The 25,856-nt window shown below is 46.3% G+C and overlaps 1 protein-coding gene across 4 annotated transcripts in view; it reads right to left on the reverse strand.

Moving 5' to 3' along the window:
• Positions 1–507: 507 nt before the first annotated feature.
• The window catches only part of LOC144155797 (transmembrane protein 163a-like), a 133,529-nt gene continuing 108,180 nt past the window's right edge, over positions 508–25,856 (reverse strand). For all 4 annotated transcript variants that reach the window (XM_077687461.1, XM_077687460.1, XM_077687463.1 and 1 more), the window contains exons 3-9: positions 21,387–21,524; positions 17,520–17,563; positions 17,331–17,416; positions 15,088–15,184; positions 11,966–12,077; positions 3,500–3,641; positions 508–1,589 (exon numbers count right to left, since the gene is read on the reverse strand). In XM_077687461.1, coding sequence (XP_077543587.1) covers positions 1,535–1,589; positions 3,500–3,641; positions 11,966–12,077; positions 15,088–15,184; positions 17,331–17,416; positions 17,520–17,563; positions 21,387–21,524 — 674 coding nt within the window. In that variant the 3' untranslated portion in view covers positions 508–1,534. The remainder of the gene's footprint in view (positions 1,590–3,499; positions 3,642–11,965; positions 12,078–15,087; positions 15,185–17,330; positions 17,417–17,519; positions 17,564–21,386; positions 21,525–25,856) is intronic.

The raw sequence follows: 25,856 nt of genomic DNA on the forward strand, positions 1-25,856 counted from the left end.
GTAGGTCACAACTTATGTTTCAGGACTCGGGGTCCGCGGTTTCGCCAAGGTGCCCCGTGCGGGGCCGTAGTAGATATATCTGTACTTTCCAAGTCGAAGGCCACAACCCATTCACCATGACTGCCTGTAAAATTGTCGCTGCACGAAGGGAATGTTTTTGAGTCATTTGAAATTGTGGGTTACGTGGTATAAATCATGCCTTCCTACACTGTAGAAGTGCCTCGTTTTTCTGGGACACCCTACAGGAAAGCTAAGTTTGCTTTCTATTTGTTGAGCATGTCGCCAAGTTCCGGTTGCATATGCCATCATCGGTAAAATGCATTGATTGTATACCTTTCTTTGTAGTGATAGAGGTATACCTTAATTTCATTAGTTGCAAGTGCTTGCCGAGTACACTTCTATAAAGCAGTATAATTTGGAAGGTACATTTCCAGCAAAAAGGAAAGCACTGCGTTAACCCTCGAATGTTTGGTATATTAGCTTCCAAAAGGTACACGGAACAAGTGGACATCTGTACACGTCGGTTTTTATTGCATTCACAGCTGACAAAAGTACGAAAAGCAACCAACAAAACGAACAATAAATATTTTTGTAGCTCCTTGAGTCACGAGTGTACACAAATCGCGCTACATGTCAATGTTACGCCATGTGGCCATTAAACGTTGCTCGCTCGATGACAATTCGCGCAGAATAAAACAGTAAAAACATTGTTAGAAACACGATTAAGTCTCTTCCACAAGTATCGCAGTTCGAACATGCGCTTCATAAAATGAGAAACGGCATTACTCTAAAGCGTTTGGTTTCGCCTCAGCGCATGCGCAGGCACTAGCTCATTGAAAGCGACCTCAGGCCCGTAAAAATTCGGAGCGCCATGCCACAATTGCGGGAACCTTTTTGAACCGGAACAACCCTGCGCGCCGACGACCTCAGTACTAAAACATTATGGGGTAAAGTATTTGCGATCTGGCTGAAATTCCGCTGCAGCGTGGCAAGTTTGCAGCTGTGGGCCCCAACCGGTGACCGCGCGATGCGTTGTTGCTTCGCCAGGCTAGACAAAGAGGGACAAGTCTGGCAACGGCCTTTACTTTACTCTGACACTGGCAATTTGAACATCGGCGATGCTCTAGCGGTATACGATCGCCCTTGCATTTCAAGCTGCATTAAAGGCGCTCTTGCGAGAAGTCCCCCGTCGGCTCTCAAGCATGGCAAGTTGCCGGTAAAGCCATCAACGTGCACTCAGCAAGTCAGCAGCGTCGCATGTGACACAGTAGCCATGTAGACACACGTGCATGTGTACTTGAATAAATGACCTGCGCGAGCGGTGGCCACACGGCCCGTAGGTTAATGTGCAAGCGTTGCCTGCGCCTTCTGTCCAGCAGAGGACATGCAGTGTCGCTCTGGCGCCGTGCGGCCTGCTGCGAGCGCCAGAGGGGTACTTGTATGCAGGTGCCGCTCCAATACACGCAGTGAAGGGGAAAAAATGAGCCACCATGTCGCATCACTATTTCAACTCTGCTCGTGGTCCCCGCATCTCTCAGTGAAGGGTTATGTGCCCATGGCGTCCCAAAGACCAGTTCTCGAACAGCACCCTGAGATAAAAAAGGAGGGGAAAGAGTAAGGGGAACGTTCAAAGGCGATTATAAACTCGCACTGGTTTGTAAAAAGAAATTGCAACTTCGTTTATATTTAACTTGTGAATTTTGCCATCATCGTTAGGCAATTTAACGTGGAAGTTATGTGAAGTTTACCGGGGTTACCTGCAGGCAAACACACAAAACATGTTTTATGTATTGCAGGTGGTAGAAAGCCATATACATTGTACGCATCCTTAAATGCATGGCAAGCAATATATTAATGAATGCATATCAGTGCTTTCATAGAAAATGTACACAATCGGCGATACCAATGACGTTTCAAGTTTTGGAGCAAATTCTATATCGGGACCGAGAACGTGGACACAGTACCTAGTCTGCGACTCATGTTGGTTGTAGAGCTCCAATAAAACTCATTTGATATAGCTTAAAATTGCGCTCCTACAGTGTCATGTGCGAAAACCTTATCCCGAAGGAAAACATTTGCCAGAAACCAGTACACATATCACATGAAGTGCTGTGCTTGTTCGCGATCTCCTGAATGGTTTCTATCTTCCTACCGTTAGCATAGTATAGAACCAAGCTGTGTTAATGCACACCATGCGTTTAACACCAGGGTGTGGTCTTGGAAAGAACCTAGGGTCCCCAAACTGGCGAATGGTCCAAGTAGCCGTAAAATAATTTAGTGGGGCTTGCTTCACTCCTGGGTCAGTGCTTCCCATACATAGCCTTTTACACAGTATTTACAACTTTGCTGTTTTTCTGCATTACAACAAGAAAAATGCCGAGTCCGCCTTTGATACAGTGGCACCATAACTGTTGATCGCGACAGCCCAAAAGAAACGAAGCAACGCGAGATGCACTAGAGAAACCGTGGATCTTAGAGAATCAACAAAGGTTAGAGAATTACGGAGGATGATGGAGTTGACAAACGTGGTATGGGAGATGAGTGGGCAGCGGCGGTAAGACATTCGCCCGTGTAAGGTACGCATTTCAGATTGTTCGAACGGGCAGAGATGTTGAACAAGGACAGCAGTTCAGCTTCATAATTTTTTCAGCCAACGGATTATGGCAGTTATGTGAAAGTAATTTTCTTGTGAAAGTTGTTTAACATGATGCAATTTTTGTTGTACGACCGTGCGCCAACTGCAGCCGGAATTGCAGTGGATACAACTGTAGCATATTTCACCACGACTGACTTTTTGTCTCAGCGACGCTGGTGGCACGAATGGCTTTTGCACGTGAGAACTAATAGTTTTATTGTATATACTGAACGCAATGCAGCCAAACTTTTTTCTACTGATATAAACTAAAACAAAAATTACGTTCGATTACTCGATCACGCCGGTGGTTCACGGCGCGCTGGCCCTAGAGACTTGAAATTTAGAGAGCACGTTCCCATCACGACGTGGCAGCTCAATAAAAACTCCAATTTTTAACTTACGCCCTAATGGAGTGAAGCTGAAACGTTCTTTCGCGGTTGCAGCGGCAGTGGAACATTGCAACTGACACGTTGAGAGAGAGCGAGAGCGAGAGCGAGAGAGAGAGCGAGAGCGAGAGCGAGAGCGAGAGAGAGAGAGAGAGAGAGAGAACGTTTCTTCGAGCTTTGATATACAGCCGCAGTGCCGTGCGCGAGTCCGGCCATCGTAAATGCGGCTAAAGAAGAAAACAATCCATTTCGAACGGCAAAACCAAAATCGCACCACGGGGAACCTCCCTAATTCAATCTAGTGTCAAAAAATGTTCAATTTTGTGCGCCGAATATAGTGTGGCCGCAAGTATCACTGGAGTGATATTTTCGGTGTGCGGGACATTTACCGATATTAACGCTTACGTGCAACTTGCCGGTAGGAGTTATATTTATCCGTGAACTTTTCGCGAAGGTACCATTACGAAAGAAGACTTACTTGGCCCCAACGAGAAGCATGATGACCGCTGCGACGGTACTCAGCACGGCGTCCATATACCAGATTTCAGGATTGGAGTCGTACACAAGGTCGCTCACAATTATGGCCACGGCACAAAAGCTGCTGATTAGGGAATTTATCCCTGAAACAAAATTGAAGCAATACACATGAGAAATCACCTCATCTGCGCACCAACCACTTCTAAAAAATGAATAATCGCTAAAAGCAGCCTGAAAGAAGCAAACCTCACTTTCATCCTTCGCACACTTTTCTTATGCCAACTTTACTCAGTTTCTCGACTACAAACACAAAAAAGTCATTTTATTCGCCGACACTTGTTGCTGCCATCTTCACCAGAACACGCACACAATATTTTCAAGAAGTGCGTTACTTCTAATACTTATAAGCCTAATACAACAGTTTCTGCAAGCATTTATCGAGATAGAAATTTGTCACACACCCTGATAGGTCCGCGCGAGACTTTGAAGTCCAGGATTGAGAAAGCAAGCTACGCGCAAGGAGACTATGTGGCACGGCCATCAATAACGACTGCTGAAGAGCGCTGTACGCAGTTCAGAGGTTCATTGTGCCGGTTCCTGCGGTGTTTGAGCTCGAAAAGGTTCTTGCCGAATTACGTCCCGAAGGCTGAAAGCCAATTAGAAAGGGTCTATTTGGCATCATCCTCGTGTATATGGCTACCGCGGTCCATGTCATCGGCCATAAGTTGTGGTTCCAAACCCAATGCAACCGCTGGGAATTACTGAACTATGGCGACCCGTTACAGTTAATGTAGGGATGGGTGTGCCGCATCCTGTCGCTTCCTCGGTGTGTTTCCTTTGTTTGTATTCATTGTTGCTCTGCACGTCCTTCCAGGCACTGTTTCTTCACCATGCCCACTGAGTGGGCATGGCGAACTGAGACTAACAGCCATGTTTACCACGCCTATTCCTCTCTTTGTTCAGGCTATCTTTGCTGGCTGCATCGCATTTCCCCCAGCTGGCGGATCACTGCATGCTCCGTTCCTGGTATCTACAGCATCTCTGCCTCCCGCTTCGGATTCCACAACAGGACCACAGCACGTGTCATACAACTCCCCTTGGCGACATGGCGAACTGTGACGGCGCACCGTGACGTCACCGAAAACCGAAGCCATAAATTCCGAACTTCACCAATTCTTGCAGTGGGCATGGCGAACTGATACCAACAGCCATGTTTACCAGGCCTATTCCTCTCTTTGTTCAGGTTAGTTGTGCACCCTGCGGTGTAAAATCGAGTAACAGGTTTGTTGTTATTGTGCCATGCCCACTGACTTGTTTGCGCATTATAGGTGACTGTTATGTTTGCAAACTACTGCTTTGCGGGGATGTTGAGTCAAATCCTGGCCCTACTATTGCTGACGTTCTGGACATCATTCTTACATGCATTAACGAGATGAAAGCACAACAAGCTGCTACGGAAACTACGTTACAAGCCCAGTGCTCAAAAGTTGAAGTTGAGAAGATTCTGCAGGGCCTGGTTTCCTCAACGTCCCAATTTGAATATGTTAAATCCAGTCTAACGTCCCTTTAATCCTCTGTTGCACATCAGTTGACATTGAATACCGAAGCCGCCGGTCAAACTTAGTCGTGTATGGTCTTTTCGAAGGGCAGGATTAAACCGAAGAGTCATTAAAAAATGGCAGCATCTCCATGGATGATAGCGAGGGTGCGGAGTACGGGGACTCGAAATGACATACAAGTTGCCCCACGACCATCATTCGATTTGAGCCGTGAGTTGCACCTTGATTATTCCATAAATGAAACAAACTCACGGCTCAAATCGAGTTTCGCTTGATTTTCGCTTGATGGTGGTGTGCGCACGGGTGGACGCGGAGGGAAATTGGGAGGTCCTAAGGTATTTCGCACCGTTACAGGCGAGGGAATACGCCGTTTGACTCTCGGGTACTAACTCACGGTCGTAGCCCAATGGGTAAGACGACTGACACTAACTCTGTCCGGTCTACCAGACACAGGCTCTAATTCTGCCAGTGCATGTGTTTTTTTGCGATTGTAAATGCTATGCGCACGGACGCGGACGGACATTCTGCGGTCCTAAGGTACTCCGCACCTAAAGGAAGGTACTAGATGATGTTTTCAAAAAACAGCTTAACGTAGGCTGCCACTCGACTGGTCAAATTCACCGACTTGGGAAACGGTTAGGAAATCGCCCAGTCATCCTATTCCTGCAGGATTATAATGAAAAACAGGTCATTCAGAAAAATGCTAAAAATCTTAAAGGCAGCAACATATTTACTTTAAATGATTACTCTACACCTACACTCCAAAGGCGCAAACTATTGTGCGAGAGTGCGAAGGCTGATTAAGACAGTAGAAAGAAGGTCTATCTCGTTAACGAAAAGCTGCGCATCGATGACGACACTTTTGTGTGGGATTTTAAGACTAATTCACGAGTACAGATCACATCTCCGAACATGACCCCGAAGAATCCGTGGCAATTCCATCGCCCCTCACAACAATATTTGCGCCTCTTAAATATCAATGCAAGAAGCATCATTAACAAAACCACCGAGCTTGAGAGTATTTTACAAACCCACAACCCCATGTAACTATCTTAACGGAAACATGGCTTCACAGTGACATTTCAGATGAAGATATAGTGCCGAATTCCTGCAAGGTGTATCGAAGAGACTGACCGTCGCATGGCGGGGGCGTTGCCATTATTTTCAAGAAGGAAATACCGGTTGTCCCACTTGACCAACTCTAGGATAACGAAAGCCTCTGCGTCCAGATAGACTGTTTTGGAAATAAGCTCATTATTTTCGCTTATATCGAGCTCTCTCTTCTAACCCGGATTTCTTGCCTAAACTTTATGATCACGCTATCAAGTTCTCAAAAAATTGCTTGTTAATTGCCGGTGATTTTAATTTACCTAGCAGTAATTGGTTAAAATTATAATCCTCCTGTAGTGCTGACCATACAGTCTTTGAAATGATGCTAGCATGCAACCACCTCGTCCAAGCCGTCAATACCTCTACCCGTGAACAGCTACCCGCGTCATTCATCTTAGATCTAGTCTTTCCCTCAAGATCCGTTAATGATGCATGCACAACAGTCGAGAACGGTTTATCTGACCACAAACTTGTGCTTTTTACGTGCCATCTAAACAGTCGGCGATCCCAGATTGAACAGAAACAGAAAGTAGTCAAAGATTTTTCTCGGGCAAGCGACGAATCCTTCTCGATTACCTTGATCTGGCTTTTGATGGCTTTTGTGGAATTGATAATTATATGTGGGGCAAGTTTAAGTCCATTTGCCATTTCTGCCTTGAAAATTTTGTACCGAACAAAAAAAAAAACAATTCAGATTGCGAATCCTTAGATTATTCGAGAGATTATTCATCTGGTACAAAAAATTAAGCGAATAAAAAAGCATGGAACTAATAGAAACGTTTCTAAACTAAAGCTGTTGCTTCCTCAGAAAATCCGTGCAAGAAAGAAATTTTACTTCTCCAATACTTTCGCCCAGCTTCTAAAAACTAATCCATCCAAAATCTGATGCCACCTCAGCTCTAAAAAACAAAAAAAATGTTGAATTCATTAAAATAGGCAAAAAGGTCGTTCGGGACAAACTGGAAATCGCAAATGAATTCAATGTATACTTTCATTCCGTTTTTTCAAGGTCTCCTCCTTATAACACATTAAGTTTTAACATGGTTGATATTAGCACAGAATTTATAACATTTGAAGGTGTTTTTTTATGCTTCTAAACAGAGTCAAAATGCTCGTGCGGGCCGGAAGATCAAAGTGTAGTAACGCCTTTCTGCGCCGCTACGCTGAATCATTAGCTCGCTTTATGGTTGCTATTTTTCGTTTGTCTTTTTCAACTGGCATTGTCCCTTCAGACTGGCGCATCGCTCGTGTTGTACCGGTGCTTAAAAAAGGGGATTACGCATTGCTGCCAAATCACCGGCCTATATATATGACAAGTTCTTGTAAGCTCATGGAACACGTAATCGCTAACTACATGGTTGATTGATTGATTGTAGGGTTTAACGCGCCGACGCAACGCAGGCGATGAGGCGCGCCGTAGTGGAGGGCTCCGGATTAATTTTGACCACCTGGGGATCTTTAACGTGCGCCGAAATCTCGTACACACGGGCGTTTTTGCTTTTCGCCTCCATCAGAAAAGCGGCCGCCGCGGCCGGGAATCGAACCCGCGACCTCGTGCTCAGCAGCGCAACGCCTTAGCCACTGAGCCACCGCGGCGGGTATAACTACATGGTTGATTTCCTAGATAAGAGCAACATTCTCTCTCCCAACCAGCATGGCTTCCGCAAGGGTTTGTCCTGCACCACTCAACTAATTTCCACTATCCATTCCTTTTCTTCTACCATAGATGAATCAGGCCAAATTGACGTATTTTCCTTGACTTTAGCAAAGCTTTTGACAAAATCTCTCACTCTGGACTGATATTTAAACTAAACAAACTCGGTTTTCCTTGCACGCTTGTTAAATGGATTATATCGTACCTTGATCTGCGCGAACTATTTGTTGACCTAAATGATTTTCACTGTGATACCCTCTCCGTTATTTCCGGAGTTCGCCAAGGAAGCCTACTCGGGCCGCTACTGTTCTTGATTTATATAAACGATATTACAACTTGTATAAACCAGGACGTTAATATCCACCTATTTGCAGATGACTGCTTGCTATTCGAAAGTATTAAAAACATTAACGATCAGGTTTCTCTAAACGAAAGTCTCGATGGCGTACTCCCATGGTGCAAACTATGGAGCATGACACTTAACCCCGATAAAACAGTGGTCATGCGTATAACTAACAAAAATATCCTCTTGAATACCAGTACACAATTAACAACCCCCCTGTTAGCTTAACAAGTAGCTTTAAGTACCTCGGTGTGACAATTACTGTCAACCTCTCCTGGTCGACTCATGTTGATAATATTTGTGCTTCGGCTAGAAGGAAACTGGGACTCATAAAACAAGCTTAAGCACTCTCCACCAAACATCAAATTGTTGGTTTACAACACATTAATTCGATCGCGCCTTGAGTATGCTTCAGTGGTCTGGGATCCGCACACAAAAAAGATATTGGCAAACTCGAGCAAATTCAAAGGCAAGCTCCTCGATTCATTTATAACCGCTATCAACGACATGATTCACCTGCCACACTCATGCAGAACAACAAAATTCCAACGCTGGAATCTCGGAGAAGAAGCAATCGACTAAAATTTCTCGCCGATTTTTGGAACCGCTAACTGCCCATCATTTTTGGCCCGCCGATTTTTGGAACCGCTAACGGCCCATCATTATACCTTGCCCCTCTTTCCTCCCGGCCTACGAGGCAATACTACCCTTTTAAATTTACCCCCATGTTCGCCCGCACAAACGCCTGTAATATTCATTTTTCCCGCGAACAAAATCTGAATGGAACAGTCTCCCTGCCACTGTCTTTACTTCGGCAAATCTGCATGCATCAATTGAGCAGCTTTTTCATGTGTAATAATATTCTGTCTGTCATTTTTGCTGATGTTTCTTAGAGATTGTATAATTACTTTTGGCTGATATATGATGTAATCAATTTCCCACTCCTGCTTGGGCCTAATCCTGCCCTGCAGCATTGTCTAAATAAAAAAATAAATAGAAGGTTCGGTTCCGCCAATACTGATGCCCGCATCTTCCAGCATGGCCCTTTTTTTTATTATTAAGACCTGCCGTCCGCTTCAAGCAGCCGTCGAATGAGAAGTTCTGCCTTGTAAGTGGTGTAACAGCGAAGCGGACGTTTAACGCCTTCTCGGCGTATTGCGCGACGAGTTTGTCGCCTATTTCGGCTTCGAGGCATCGCTACGTCTTGCCCGGAACGCTGTTGACATATTCATCTCGTAGGACATGACGCATTTTACGACCCACCCCTGAAACACGTCTCTGAGTGTGTTGCCTTGGGAGTATTTGGGAAATGCCCTCACTATTCTAATTTCCTTCCCGGTGTGCGTAAAAAAAAAAAAAACTGCGTGGACCCACTCCCGACAAACTGCTTTACGCGCCGCTTCTGTGCGCACTGAAAAATTTGTATCAAAGGAAAATACGCCAGACCATTTAAAGCAAAACCAATGATTTTAATAAAGTGATTAAAAAGGGCGCAAAAAAAAATGAAGGAAGCTCACAGTAACGCGTAAGACTTGAAGGTAGCGGAGCTGTACGCAACCTTCACGACCGTCACGAAGGTTTAAATCCACGATTGCAGCCACTTCGCTTCTTCGCTGCCGAAACGAACTTTACTCCATTGTTGCTTATAGTGTGAGCTTCTTTCTTGTTTTTAAGAGTGATAACCATTGTACATCACCTTAGCGGAGCACGCGTATTTCTTGTTCCGAGCAAGTGTTGCCATGAATACGGCGAACGCTGGAACTTTTTTATTTATTTATTTATTTATTTGGCCAATCTTGGCCTCTTGGCCTATCTCCCTAAGTGGGTATGCGAGCGCTCAGCATTTTCTTGGTTTTTTTAACTGCCGGGCGGTCGCCGCAATGGGTACGCTTCGCTTGACAAATGTGCGCAAGGGACGCTGGGCGGTCGTCGCGAGTCACGCACACACGAGCGCTAGGCATTTTCTTGGTTTTGTAAACTGGCGGGTGGTCACCGCGAGTCCCGCGCTCACGTGCGCGGGCTCGGCAATTTCTTGGTATTGTTAACTGCGGACGCGAAAAATTACGATTCGTTAAGCAGCTTCGCTGTTAGCAATTTAGTACAATCAATTTTCGCAAAAATTAAATAATTCGTAAGGAGCCCGCAAACATCATGACCAAAATTTATTTGATTTAATATGGAAGTAAAAGTAAATATTTTGTTGCAGGTGTGTTTAAGTAATGCGGGCCGTCTTGTGAAAGTCTTTCGCCGTTGTAAGTAACTCTAATGAGCTCACACCAATGGTAGTTGAGAAACTGAGAACTTCTACATATTGCACATATCTGCAACATGTGTACAGTCGCCCAAAAATTGAAGGTGGTCATGCGAGCGAGTGGCCTTCAGTTCAGTGCGAGTGAGTGGTCTTAAGTTCAGTGCGCAAAAGCGAACGGTGTGTGCTTCGAGGCATGCTCAAATTGATATTAGAAGGACATGCAACTGCGCGCGCCCTTCGCCCAGATTGCGCATGTCCGACGCTTCCAATGGGCGGCGTTGATCGCGCACCCTGTAGTGAAGGCCACACGCTCGCGTGATCACCTTTCATTTTTGGGTGACTGTACAACACATGTGCACATTGAACACAGAATTAAGGGCTTATTATCACGTGTGATGTTCTAACGTTTATAAAGACCATAAAGACAGTACAAGTGTGGTTGATTCTAAAGGTAATCACCTCGAAATAACAGTCGAGTCGTGAGAATTTTAACAAACTAACCAATTAGGCTAGCTAATAAGAAAAAATGGCTACTCATTCACCCCTTTCTCGCAATGACACTGACGTCACAGAGACTAGTTTGCGCGATTGGCGGCCACCGACTAACCGACAAGCATGATTGTGCGATTCTAGTCGTGCGTTCGACACTAGGCCTCCTCGATTTATCAGTCCTGGGCGGTCCGCGGGCAGTCCGAGGTCTGCGTTCGGACCGGTAGACCCATAGGAATACATGGGAAAATCGAGCGCCGGGTCGCATCTCGGGCAGTCCGCGGACGATCCAAGACTGATAATCTAGGAGGCCCACTACTTGGTCACACCACTTAAATACTAGCATCTAGTTAACACACTGATTGCTCTCTTTCGGTGCCTCATCAAATACGCCCCTGCCGATGTTTTATAGCGGGAAATTTGAAACTTCGGCCGTATTTGTTTTGTTCTTTTTCTTCGGGGACGAAATGGAGCTGAGGAAATCATCAATCGGTAGTTCTATCGGATAGAACAAGGGTGTAGGTTGCATCTCTGTGGTCTCTTTAAGGCTGAAAATTATTAAATATTTGCACATTTATTTAACCGGTAATTGGAAGCGTAAATAAGGGCTGCTATTAAGGCGTAGTACATCCCATAGATCTGGTATTATGACGAAGGATCTAGTGTTACGGCGTAGTACGTTTAAGCGAACGCAATTTGCGCCATTTGATTATAAAGTTGTTTACGCTTCACTGCTCTGAGCACTGGGCATTTAATTCATTAACAAGATTAAAGGGTCGGTAACTCTTCCTTTCGGCTGGTTCACGAAGATCACTGCAATAAAATGCATCTCTTAAAGATCGCTTGCACCGTGAGAACTGCAGCTTAATGCGCTTTCTCAAATTGAGATATTTTCCGTTGTCAAAGAAACAAAACGAGCTCGCCTACGCTGCAGAACATATTTACTAGCGGCGTCTCGAATGTAAGCAACGACCTTCACTTGTTGACAGCAACCGAGCTTGGCTGGGCCAGACGCTATCTATGTTGCCATCGTTTGAAAGCTACACAAAGTTCATACGCACCGTCCAGGACTAACGACAAGCTTCCTAGTCGTTTAGCCAGGATTAATTTGATAAGCGCCAGGAGAAAGCAAGCTGCTGCTCCAACCCCGGCAAGGATAATTAGGACGGGTATCTGGAACAAAGGAAACAGTGAAAATGAATGTAGAACGTATTTCGAACGCATGTTAGGCGAGTTAGCTTCACTTCGCGTAAAACAGAAAAGAAGAAACCACGAGGAAGGCGCAATGGCGTGAGGATGACGCTAAAGCAGCGCGCGAAGCGACAGTACACGCTGCAGGCGCGCATGATTGCTGAAAGTGCGCCGCTCATGTACGCACAGCTCATTTCGTTTGCGCGCCGTACGAGAAACTGCGGGAAAGAAATTCAGAAGAATGGCTCGCAAAGTTCAAATATGTATGATCGGTTTGATTAGCTATAACTGTTGTCTGAAACGCTGATATTTTTATTCCCCACCTAATCCCCATTTGGAATCCGTGGCGGAGAGAAACGCGTAGCCGACTGGTTGGGAAAACAATGCTATATGAAATCGTTCCGCCCTGTTACTTTGACTTGCACTAAAATTTTACCGTTAACGTCACGCTGATCCTCGGCAGCGTGACGTTCCGGCTCTGCGTTCCGGGGATATGGAGAACGTGCAATCAAGCACACCACACTTTTACGCGGCACACATCTGCGACGGACATAGCTTCGTTGCATGTTGACAGCGCAGGGGCATGGGCTTATCTCTCAATGGAGGAAAGAAAAATTTCAGGTGGGAGCATGACGTCAGGAGGCCCAGCTTTCGCAAGCCAACCTCATCGGACGCCGCATTCCCCTCCCCTCGGGCTACTCCGGCGCACTGCATCCTGGGAGTTCGTACCCCCACCCCAGGCTGGTGGTAGCGTCACCAGGCATAACTAATCACAGCGTGACAGTGACTATAAGCATTGGTAGCATTTAGTGGGTCCGACTAGTTGCCAGTGGAGGAGAAGCGGTGGCCCCGAAGGCGCCGCACGAGGTTTTCCGCCAGCGTTGCGCTCCCAGCCTCGGATCGTGGAATTACTGTCACTGTTCAAAGCGAGCAGAAAGGCTGATCGCATTCGCAGGAAGCACCCTCAAGAACTGCGAGCCGATTTTGACTTCTGAAGTTGGGTCTCTCGAATAACGACCGGCTTTGCTCGATAGCGCGGCCGTACGGCCGCGCTATTCACAAGCACGGAGTGGCCTACGGCTACGTGGCGTTTGCCAGGCTTGCTGCGACGATTTGAGTGTCATTCTGCTGAAAGTTATCGCGCCGCCTTTCTTTTACATCATAGCGGTGTAACGAGGGTCCTATCAGCTGAGAGGTGGTGCAAAAGCTTCGGTTTCGCTGGCGTGCGCATTTGCATACGTTCGCCTTATCGGTGCTCCGGTGTGGTGGCACGTTCTATGTGCCACATTGTCGTGATGACGTTTGTGGTACGTTTTTGTCTCCTTCAGTGCATTGGAGAACAAAATGTGCGGAAACACCGGTTTTGGGGGCGGGCACTGGAAGAACCGATCCTCCTCGGCCTCACGTCGCAGGTAGTATGTGAGCTGGTTGTCCGAGGACTGATCCATGCGATAGGTATATATGAAAAACAAGTGCGACATTACGCCTGGGAAGAATCGTGGTGAGTTGTGGACTAACTGCACCCTCGAAAACAAAGGATTACTTAGAAGAGGGCCTGAGCGGCAATTTGGAAAGATGAAATTATCGCAACCAAGACGAGTGCGGTGTGCTTTGTGAAATAAATTGAAAGGCTCGGATGTCGTACTCAGTCATCTAACTTCTACGCGGTCGCACACAAAACTTCAGTACGGGCGCAGAGAGAAAAACCACGGCCACTCCGTCCGATTACCTCCCGATCCGTCAGCTGCGCATCTTGGGTTGCGATTGCAGGCAGCGCTGCGCGCAACGCCCGATCGGTGCGGCACCGGAAAGACAGATGAACGCACACAGCGCGGGTGGGTGGCCGGTTCAGGCGGTAAGAATTACCGCTTGCCGGCCACGTGAGGGTGTACTTGCCTTGCGTTCCTTTTTTACTTTTTATGACTAGGCTTACAATTGTCCCGTGACGCTTCTTTCTAAAATTTTTTCCCTCAATGTGTATCTCATCAGCAAAGGCTTTTGCAATGCCGAAAAAGGACCCGCCTACGTGCTTGCCCCGTCTTTCATCCTGCTCCCCAGAACTGAACTTCCAATTACCTTTTCACTTCCTTCTTCGTAAGCTCTCCGATCAAGTGCTTAGCATTCATTTAAACACCAGCCGATGAGTGGCTACGACAATATCCAAAAGCAGAAGCAATGATTACAGAGAAAACAGTAGGAAAACGAAAGAACACAGGGACAATTCCATGTCTCTGCATAATCATAGCGATCCATAATGTCCAACTACTGTATTTACGGGAGCTAACGTGGTGGATGACCAAAGCCGACATAAAAGTTAACGCAATAACTTCCATCTGCGTTATGGCGCTTCGCAATACAGAAACACGTGCCCGCATTACGTACACCACAAGGCGGCTGGCTCACGTTCTTGAGTAAAGTATGTTCGCACACACTGGACTTGCTCCGTTAGTCACAGGGCTACGGAATTAGGAGGTATTGCAGCGAGGCCGGCACCTAGGGCCATTCTGACGTGAAGGTGCGAGGACCAATGCTACCAGCTGCATTTTGTTCGCTTTCGTCCGGTATTTCGTATACACTGTAGTTAGAGAGTTATAACAGAGCGGAGAACCGGTCCCTGTATGGTACGCGATAGATCTGCGCATGCGCACAACCAGTTTTTCGCCTCTGCGCACGCGCAGTAGCGCCGGTCGCCTACCGGGTACCGTACCGGGACCGGTTCTCCGCTCTGCTATAACTCTCTATTATTGGGATCGTTTGGATCTGAGATCAGTGTCAACTGCACACAACATAAGGTTATTGCAAATAGGCAACACTTATTGTGAACCTCCAGCTGGCGTTGAAGCGGAGATTTCAAGGACACCTACGAACTTCTAATGAGTTGTGAATGCGAGATCAATAATGCCCAACGGTACACACGTTATCAGCGACGTCGAAAATCCTTTCTCCCCCGTTTGGCTATCTCGTAAGAGAAATATACAAGCGCTGGCCTTACCCATGTTGGACTCTCTCGCACGATTAAGTCGTCCATGGCTTTGGTGATTATGGCGATCGCCGAGAGAATAAAGAACAATCCCAGAAGCATGCAGGCTCTATAGGGAAGAAACAGGGCGGGAGTTATTCGCTGGAGCAGAGGTAATAAGCTCGTGTCGCTGCGCGAACTCGAGCGACTAACTACGCTGCTCTGAGCACGGTAGCGCTGAAAGAACAGGCGATTGACGGCAGCCTTGCAAGGCGTCGTCAAAACCAGGAGGCAACACAATCGGGAGCAACAACAACAAATTAAGACCGACAGGAACAGGCTCGGCAATTACGCTCGTATAACGCGCGAACATCTACGACGCTACGGAATTAGCCTGCCAACGCTTCAATTCGCGCCGAAGCAGCTGCAAACATCGAACTGGGTAGACAGCCCGCTTCCTGGTTACAGTTGATTATGTTGTTTAGCCTAAATAAAGGCGGAAACGTATGAAAGGGGAAACTAACGTCGCGAAATGCTGTTACACGAACAAGGTAGTTGCTTGAAGCTTTCAGTGTGTTTTGCTTTGTTTTTGTCGTTCAGGTCATAAATTCTGATGCCTGCTACGGAAGCTTCACGCTTGAAGAGCAGGTTATTTAGTGCATGCTGTTATTTTGAGTCACTAACAGGGCAGCGATATAAGGAGAAAAAAAAACTTTACACCTGCACAGCCTGCCACTCTGTCAAGGTTTTTTTTCGTTGCACAACTCAGCCCCGTCATATCTGCGGGTTGGCTATCAGTGGTCTTGTGGGACAATGTGACGGCAAGCACTAAAGCGCCGGTTAATCATCTGCATACCTCATAGCATGTACGAGTTAACGCGACATGACATGTGAATTACACCGCATATCAGAATTCAAACTGCCATTAAGAAAAAAGGGAGCAAAGACGGGATTGCGGTTTTTTTTTTCCGCCATCAAATTATTTTAGCACTCCGTCCACGGTATTGGGCAACTATTTACTCGCACTAAGTGTTCGACCGCTACTGCGGTGTATAATGGCCTGCAATTACGTAACAAGCACCGTTTTGCACAGTTCGCCCGCTCCTTTCTTTCCAGCAAAAACAAATGCGGAAAAAGCGCCTCTCAAACTCAGGTTTTTATGCTTGCCGGGCTCTATGATAAGGTGGGCCGAAGCAGTTTTCTTAGTTAATTACATGCCCAACCTGCTTATACTCTACGGCACCCGCATACCTCCACAATTTGACATCGACATCTCCAGGAACCCAGAAGCCGAGGGGAAAATATGCAACGGCAGCAAGTCTAGGTTTTCGGCAAGATGGACACAATCATCGGTGGCTTTACCATCCTGCGCACGCACCTTACTGGGCTACATCGGTTAGGCTGACCTGGTGTCCAGGATCTGACCGATTCGCTATTATCAACTTGGCTTTGAGGCTTTTAAATGAACGCACTCACAATAACTTGTTGCAAGATGTTTCTTTTACGGAATAAATATGAAACGTTATTTCATCCAGCCCATGAAGCTGCATTCTGTATGGATACAGTCGAGCATTTTAGGGGCCTCACGGTCATGCAGTATTTGTCAGAAATTTGGAGCTCACAGCAAGTAAACATTTATTTCTATATATAATGCGTATTTTTCTTCATTATAACTGGCCTGTTATAAGCGAACTCGACTGTAATCATCCGGAATAAATATAATCATCCCCCTTCAATGGATCGCGAGAAGTACCAAGCTCGCAGACCATAAGGCGACCACAATCTATTATTGCGCCCTAATTTGCCGTTACTGCGAAGATTTAAAGCTCCGCTAACAGACAGGTCATTACACACTTTGTCTGACCAGCCAAGCGAAAATTACTCGCTCTTCAATGGCGCAACATTAACGAGACCGGAGCTACAGGTAAAACCCTGGCTAGCCACGGTAGCTAAAGCAATAGAGTTTTAGCGCTCCGTATGCTCAGTCTGTTACTTGGTTACCGTGTTGACCGGGACCCGTCTGGGCACTTGCGCGTTCGTTTCAGTAGGGGGAATTAGTTCTGCGGGCCGGCCATCGCCATGCCCGCGCATTCGTTACAGCGGGGTTCGCCCTCCTCGCCGTTCCTGCACGCGCAGGCGCAGTCGTATCCCGGTAAACACGGTAACTGCAGAACTGACGGATCATACGGAGTGCTAGAAGTCGTTAATTATTTGGTTTCCCCTTAAACGTATTTCCAAGTACCGAATATAGAAAATTGCTTGACATGCGTACATACATTCGTTCCCTTGCAAACGAGTAGTGGGGGGTTAAGTACTGCCATATCACAATCATCGAAGACAGCATGTCCAAAAGGCACTCGGCCTGAGAAAGCAAACAAACAAATAAAAGCACGTAAGTAAACAGATAACGCAAGCAGGCGTCAATAACGTAGCGCTGAACGAGTCAACAACCTGACGCTGCTTACCGCGAATGCGTAAATTGAAGCGCTGTTCCTCTGAAAAGCAAACACTGGAAAAGAAAGATTACGCGAAATTAGGAGCGATATTTTAAAACAATTTTACAACAACGGAATTTTGCTCTCAGTAACAGCACACACAGACAGGGCTACCCCACATAATTAATAGGGGGTACCCGACAGGGCGTGTGGCGCGGGTGCACAGTAAACTTCCTCGGAGCGGGAGGGGCTGCGGAAGCAGACAATAAAGATACGGCACACAGTGCACTTACAGTACCGCGTTCTGATAGCCCGCAGGACAGGTCGGGGCTTCTTTTCGAACGGAAAATGAAACCGGCGTTGTGTAGGCGCGTTTTGGGGAGTACGAAGGGGTAGTAGTTATGACACGCCACTACAGAATGTTTTTAGGGGAAAAAACTTGTTTTATTTTCTTTCTTGCTGTTTTCTCGTGAAACGTGGAGATTCTACTGGGGTATGCAAGTGTAATTGCGATTTTATTACAATTAACGAGTGGAGACTGCGTTCGCAAAACGAGCTGCGTTCGCAAAAATGCCCGAAATATTGACGTAGATATTTTTTGTTCGTTCAAGTATAATTTAAGTAGGTTTCTTCTTAAGTACTCTCTCTACCTGTTCTGCGCCGATTCCAACCTTTCCTCTCGTAGGAATGCCGCTGGAGCGTATACTTCGCGACATCAGCTTACAAGTTATGTCCGTTCGAAGTTATTTTACGTCAACAAAAACAATCGAACGCTGATATGGCTCTGTTCATATAATAAATATGTGGGGCATAATGGAAATATAAACCGTTCCTCGTAAGCACAGATGAAGAGCGTTAACATCTCCAAAAAAATTCATTACTCCTTCGTACCTTCAATTGCCTCGTGACATTTACGCGACATCCGTCTCATCTATAATTACCAGGACACAGGGGCCTATGGCTCAATGAAACTGCTGATACTTTGGCCGGGATCTTTGGAAGGCCCTCCGGTGGACCTCAGCCCTACTCCATTTCTTCTGGCGCGAGCAAGATTCCGCCGATACCATCGGCTAGGGATAACACAAGAAAGTGCTATCACCACATGCTTGGACGACTATGCCCATCTAGCTCACACTTGGGATGCTCATATTTTGCGAGTCCCGCCAGTGTGAGGTTACCTTAACCAGCAGCAGATGTAAAATACCGCAGCTTAACTTTTATTTGCAACACGCTGGTCTCAGCCCATCCGGTCTTTGGGCTGCTTGCGGTGAAAGAGAAATAATTGATCACTTTCTTGTATTGCCGCGGTTTTTCTTTCATCAGGAAACGTTATCTAGCCGCACCAATTCCTGTGACGATGCCTGTCCTTTCATTCGGGGCTACATCCCGGAGGTTTTCTTACTGAGGGGTGGTTGCGCCCATTCACGCGCATATTACTTCGAAGACCAGACGCCTGTCCTGTAAACCCGTTCAAAAATTGGTTTCTCGCCTATTCTCCTAAAAATTACATCAATTTCTGATGCTTCTCCAGTTCTATTATATAATTATGTAACCGTTTCCTCAATTCAAATCTACAGGCTGACTTGATAGTGCAACAACTTCATAGTGTAACTTGATAGTGCAACAACAACAAAATAGCGACGAGTGAGGACACGCACCGTGAGGGATGCAGCCCTATACAAGACATGACTTTACCACAATTCTAATCTCTTCCTGCACCACCTGATGCTCTGCCAGCATCAATTTTAGCTTTTTTTAAATCCCACGAACAGATCCTACCCGCACTGAGCTCAGCGACTGCATTTCTTCACGCTTATTTATCATAGCAGACCGAAGCATATCGTAACTTGCTTAGAATACCTGCGACTATACAGTTACAGATAGGCGCCGCTGGGTGCTCTGCACAGGGATTTAATTTTATTTCAGAGATTTGCATATTTTGTCGAGATCGAGGCGGAGGAATTACACCACCCAAAAGTGCTGTCTGCGCAGGCCGGTGAGACGAGCGTAGCAGTTTAGTGACTAAAGGATCTCGCTCGAACAGCTGTATCGTATGCGGCTCTTACGCTGACGCCATCGAAAACATTTGTCTTGCGTATGTATTCATTGCAATTGTATAAGCAACAATAAGACAACCGTACGAAAATAGAGCTCTGCCCCACCGTAGGGTCAACGGTACATAGCAGAACTAAATGCTGTGCCGAAACCAGCTGCGTTAGCGTCTGGAAGTGGCTCGTCTGTGGAAGAAATGGAAGGCCGGTGTGCTTCTAAACCTAAGCAGGTGAATCAGGGAGGGGAAGGGGGTGGTGTCGGCAATCACGTTTGTGCAACGTGCTGCACAACACAGGTGTCGCCATACGGATGAAAACCTAAAAACATCACGTTTACTTCTCTTTCACGCGTGGTAAAAGTTTGCTCCGTGCACTGTTTCATAGAAGTTAACTCTGGAAGAATGCTAGCGGTATTAGAAGCGAAATAATGCAAGAAGTTGCTCAGCCGATATCATGCCTCGTACGCACCCTTCCCTTCCCCTTTCTCTCTAATTTTTCTACCTCTTTTTCTGACGACTGACATGGCGCGACATTAACGTCAAAGGCTTGCTACGGAGGGAAAAAAATATATATATGTCGATGTTTTATTATATTTTTGGCGTTTTCAAAAACTCTTTTAGTGTTTAAAAAAAGGTTTCAATCAGAGGTATGTGGCATAATCTGACATTATTCCTGCGTCCTTAGTGGATAGAAGATGATGATGTTTGGAGTTTAATGGCGCAAGGCCGACAAAGGGCAAAGAGCGCCAAACAATAGTGATTACATGAAAGTGGCATGGAAGTAAAAGTAGAACATTTCAGTAAAAATAAACCAAGTAAAAGACAACGTAATGAAGATGATAACTGGTGTAAAGGGCCAGGTTGTCAACATGCATGATAAGAAATGAGATGTAAAAATTTTACGTCAGTAAGAAACTCGAAAACGCGTTTGATTGAAAACAGGGCTTCGTCTTCTAAGAAAAATGACGGGTGTGGTGGAATATGTCGTGTGTGTAGTTGTGGGAAGTGTTTTCGTCGTGTTGTGTCAAGTGCCTTACATTGTATGAGGATGTGGATCACGGATAGGGCCTCTCCGCACCTGCTGTGCGGAGCACATCTATGCTGTGGTAAGCGCTGTATGTACTGAAACAGCAAAGTCCGCAAAAAGTTCACTACAATGACCATAACTGAGCTAATGAACTAAGGTACGACAAAAAAGCAACGTTGTACCGCTCTCCGATTACAAACCAAGACGTTTTCGGGTTAAAGTCAGATCAGGTCTCGTAGAACGATCGCGGATTTCGGATTCGTGCACAATTAGTTCTACAAAATGTGCTCAGAGATTTCTTTTCCGAAATAAATAAATTAATGAGCATGGGAAAACTTTATTAAACGGGCTCATGAACTGAAACCCTTTCAGTTCCACCGAGGCATAACAGGTAAATTAAATACATTGAAAATGGATGCTTGGATATAAAATAAAAAAAAATGTAAAAAGGTAATTAAACAAGATAATTACGCAGAAAATGACTCACTACAGAGCACAGAGAAATACAAAAGATCTAAAAGTTATTATCGCGTTATTTGCCGCTGACAAACTGGCGGATTTGCAAATATTGTAAAGTTGACTTATCACACCAACGTGCACACTAACACGGCTGCTCCTAGTCTCAAAAAAGAAGTCAGCCGCATTAAACGAGGCACGTTTGGGAGATAGCAAGGCCGGCAAGTCGCAGTGTTGACTCGCCAACGAACAAAACAAATATGTGCAAAAGACGGAGCATAGAGTACAAATCACATCGAGTGTAACCCGTTCCTCGAAAGTTTAATAGGCTCCTTTAAAAACCCTTGAGAGCGATAACACTTACCGAAACCCGTGCCGCCGACGACAATGTTGAAGACAACCGACACAATACTCAGAGTAAGAACACATTTTCTATTGAGGTCGCCGCCCTCGTAAGCGCCGTTATCTAAGAGCTGGGAGTCAAGCTTCAGCGGGGTTGTCTCTGTGATAAAAAAGAAACAACATTCAATATAAGAACAAACTACTTAAAGAGGCGAAGTTGTTAAGATTCCCGCTTAAGCATGAGGTGCATGCGGTCAATTTCGCGTCCAGCGAGCCTATACAATGTTTCCAAATTTGCGGTTTAACGCGCCTAAGCTACACCTGGATTGTCAGTAGCGTCTGAGTGGACGCTTCTGAATCAATTTCGTCCGCCTAAAGTTCGTTAAAGTGCAGCAAACATCGCTTACGATGTTTTTTTCATCAATCATGACAAAAAGTAACAGCGGATGCCTATACGGTTGAACCTTAAGGGTTCAGGGGGAGGTAGTATCTGAACTGTATTTTGACATGTTGACTGATAAAACAACCAAGTGAGGAGCACTTCAGCAGTTGAAAATGAGGACATCCTTAAGAACCATTGTAGGGCGATGAAATATCAATGACAATAAAAAAAAACAGCAAAGCCTAAAGAAGCGATTTCTTTGAAATATTTCGTAAGTTTTTTTTTTTTTTTCAGATTCAGTAAGAAAGTATAATTTGGACAACCCTTGGGGGTAACACCGTGTCCCCGCGTGCAAAGTGTTTTCAATGTCACCAAATAACCCGTAGTAACCCAATAACCCGTAGCCAAAAACTTACAATGTAATGTCGAAAACGGCTGCACTCATCCTACAGTTAATTGCCGTTAACTAATACACGCAACGACAGTACTTGGTAAACCAAGCCTGCTTAAAGCGTAGCTTACGTCTTTGTTTTATGCAGCTTTTTCTTTTTCACGTAGTTTGGGTCATTCCTAAACTTACTCAAGATGTGGGGTTTGAAGTATACTATGAACGCACAGGCATCGTGAACTTGATGTGGCACTATTGTTACTACAGTGATCATTCCTGCACTCAACTATGGTGGGTATAACCGTCGCTTGGTTCAATGTGTTGCAGGACGCGGGTCGAGCAGTGGCGCATACAACACGCCATAACCTGTAGAAAGACGCTACACTTTACCACGTCTTCGCGACGTCTTAGCGACGTTGATTGCGAGTGATTCGCAGACTTCTCCCGCACAGGTTATAACTTAAACGGCAGGGGTTCCTTCAAATGTCGTTCCTGTAGAGAATTATGCCTCTTTCGTATAACCAGTTTTTAAATGAACGGAACCTCTTACGTCGGGGCCCGTTTTTGCAACACGGGCCAAAATAAAAATTGAAATCCCCTTGAATTTTGCGCCTGCCCACCATCCTTTCACCCACAGGCCACTTCGTTGTGCGAGGCATGCGCCTTCCGGCGTGGTTACAGCCCAGAACAAATAAGCGAGTAGTGGTCGGAATTAAGCTACTTGTAAGGATAGGGGTCAACGGCTTACTAGGTTTACATTCAAGCTCTGACTTTCCGGACGAGTATTCCCACAGCTTTTTAGCGTTTAAAAACTTCATTCATAGTGTTTTCATCCCACACTACCATTTTATGGGACGCCAGACTACAATCTGCATACGCCACCTGTGCATGACAACTGCGATTGGTTCTCATCAGAAGGGGCGCGAAGGTTGAGCGATTTTAGTACCGAATTCAGTTTCTGGCAGAACGACGCTGTACGGGACAAAAACACCGTCGTCCTGCCTTTTCCCAGGCGTTCCTGAATAGTACTAGAGCTCAAAGCAGGCGTTGTGTCCCAGGAAGCTTTCTGGCAGACAGGAACTACGCCAGCAAGACCGCCGAGAATGCGAAGGAAAGAAGACGGAAAGAAAGACGGCCGGCGCTCTTTCCCTCTTCCGTGCAACCTTCTCTACGGCGACTATCGCATGAAGTCGTTTTCGCGGCCCTGCAAGCCGTTTCGGTTTATACAGATTGGTATTCTTGCGCGCCGGAGACATCTACGGCACGCGCCGTTTTCGAGGGCGAGGGATAAATTTGGAGCACCTGGGTGTTGTTAACGCGCACCAAATACAGAGGCGCTTTTGTTCCTTGGCCATAGCAGTGGAGCAACCGCCGCAGCCGGCAAACGAAGCCGCGACCTTGTTCTCAGTAGCGCAATACGTTAGAAGCTGAGCCACCGCAGCGGGTGGTAAAGCTAAACGAGGCCTGTGTGCCCGTGGCGTTCGTTCGAACTACTGCACGGACCTTTTTATGGTAAACACAACAATTCACGATAACTATGGCGCTCCTCGACTAGCCTTTATTTTACAGGAGTAGTGACGGTGCATGGCTATTTTATATTTATACCTGCCAGCGCTTCCTGGCATGCTGCACGAGCGAGCATCTTCCGATAACAAAAAGAAAGGCCATGATGGCACCAGTTATTGTGAAGAACGCTATAATTGAACAAGGCGACGAATTCCCAAGCCGATTGATTGCTCAGAGCAAGTTAATACTGGTCCGAAAATAACCGAAGGCAGGGACCCGCCGCGGTGACTCAGCGGCTATGGCGTTCTGCTGCTGAGCCCGAGGACGCGGGTTCGATCCTGGCCGTGGTGGCTGCTTTTTCGACGAAGGCGAGAAGCACAAACGTCGTGTGGCACGATTTCGGCGCACGTTAAAGATCTAATCCGGAGCCCTCCACTACGGTGCGCCTTATAGCCTAGGTGTAGCGTCGGTGCGCTAAACGAGATGCATGCATCAGCTCTCGTTATGTTTTCATTCTAAAACGGTTCAAATTTTGGGGGTTTAACGCGCAATCAATCAATTCAACTAAAGTGCACACAAATGCAATACTCATGGGCGCGGTTTCTCCGCTGAAAGGCAGCGTTTCAGTCCACTAGTGAACAGAGAGGCCTAGGAGGAGGGGAAGCGCGAACAGGCCGCCCCCTTACCCATAATCTTCGGGTTCGTAAAAGGGGAGGGGGTGATGGACGAGGCTACTGGCAGTGTCTACTGTAAAACGAGTACCGACGATTATTGTTCTGCTTCGAGCAATACACCAGTTTCGGGGCTTTAGAGTACTCTCACCGCGACGATCAGCCGGTTTGCTGTTTCACTAAAGAAAGCCAAATGTGATGAATCATCACAAACATCGCAAAGTTAAGTTGAGCGCACCCACACGAAGTGCATCAAAAGGTTCTTTTGTTTTGAATCTGTTCTTTCTGGTTTTTTTTTTTCTGTTTTGTTACTTTTGTGCGCGTTCACCCCTTCCCCCCTCCCTTCCCTCCTACTAAACGAAATTCGGGGCGCCACTGTAAAGAGACATCATAATGAACCATAACCGGAGCGCTTTTCACCACCAACGGGACCAGAAGCCTTACTACTCCAGCATTTTTGCCTTCGTCGGGCCAAGAAACGACAGAGACGTTTGCGAAATAGTAAAACTGGCCCTTCTTTCCGCCACCTTCCCTACTTCGGCAAGAAGGAACTAATCATAGTCTAGTGCGAAATAGCTGAACCCGTTTCAGGGTTACCCCGTGAGTCCCTATTTCCGGCCGCGGGAGTGAACATTTCCACGCACAAAAAGAAACCAGAGAACACACAGACCTATGTAAATGAAAGGCCCGAAAGTAAAAAATAAAAATTCACTTTTTTTTTTTTTTTTTTGAAAACAGAATTTCAAAAAGCAGCAATGTAACCGCTGTATCGCTTAATAAAATTACAAGCCCTCGATGGGCAAACACTATGGGATGTGTGCAATCAATCTCTGTAAACAATGACGAACCGCCACAACTGCCCGGTTTTCTAATAAACGGCGTTGTTAAAGAGCTTTTCAGTATAGTGTCCGCACAAGGGCGCGAGACGAGCTCTTTTCGGCGGAAAAATATCGCGTTTCCTGCGAAACAAAAATTCTGTTAAAGCTGTTAAGAAGTGCGTGCACACCGCTTGACCGTTGGAACTAGTAACACGTCGCACGAGTGCCTCTGAGAAACGATTCCCGCCAATAATCACTGCCCGGAACGTCATACAGAGGGAGGATCGCGGCGAGAAAACTTCCCGAAAAACAGGGCCTCAAGCTCTTGGCTGGATGCATTTGCCGCTAACACGAACATGAAGACACGCGCTATTGTACAGCTGTTGCGCTTCCCATGAAACCCCTGCCCGGAGTTTATCGAAGCTTTTCCTCGCGAATCAAGCCTGAAAACCGTTTACGCAGTGCGCACCACGAGCTCGAGCGTTCGTTTTCCGTACCGTGCATGATGGTTTCAGTTTCATCTCCATCCGGGACGCGAGCGAGCGAGCGAGACTCGCGTCTGAGAGAAAACTTGCCGTTAGGCACGCGTGTAGCGAAATCGAGACCTTCTCCCATGGGCTTCAACAGCAGGAATCTCATAAAAAAAAAAAAAAAGATTAAAACGAAAACGCATCCTCTTATAACTACAGTTGTCCAGCTCTTCCGTAAACACACGGGAGGCAACCCA

Source organism: Haemaphysalis longicornis, unplaced genomic scaffold (genome assembly GCF_048455015.1).
Source record: "Haemaphysalis longicornis isolate Haplotype H1 unplaced genomic scaffold, Haemaphysalis longicornis Haplotype H1 scaffold_1, whole genome shotgun sequence".
In the NCBI taxonomy this organism is placed as follows: domain Eukaryota; kingdom Metazoa; phylum Arthropoda; class Arachnida; order Ixodida; family Ixodidae; genus Haemaphysalis; species Haemaphysalis longicornis.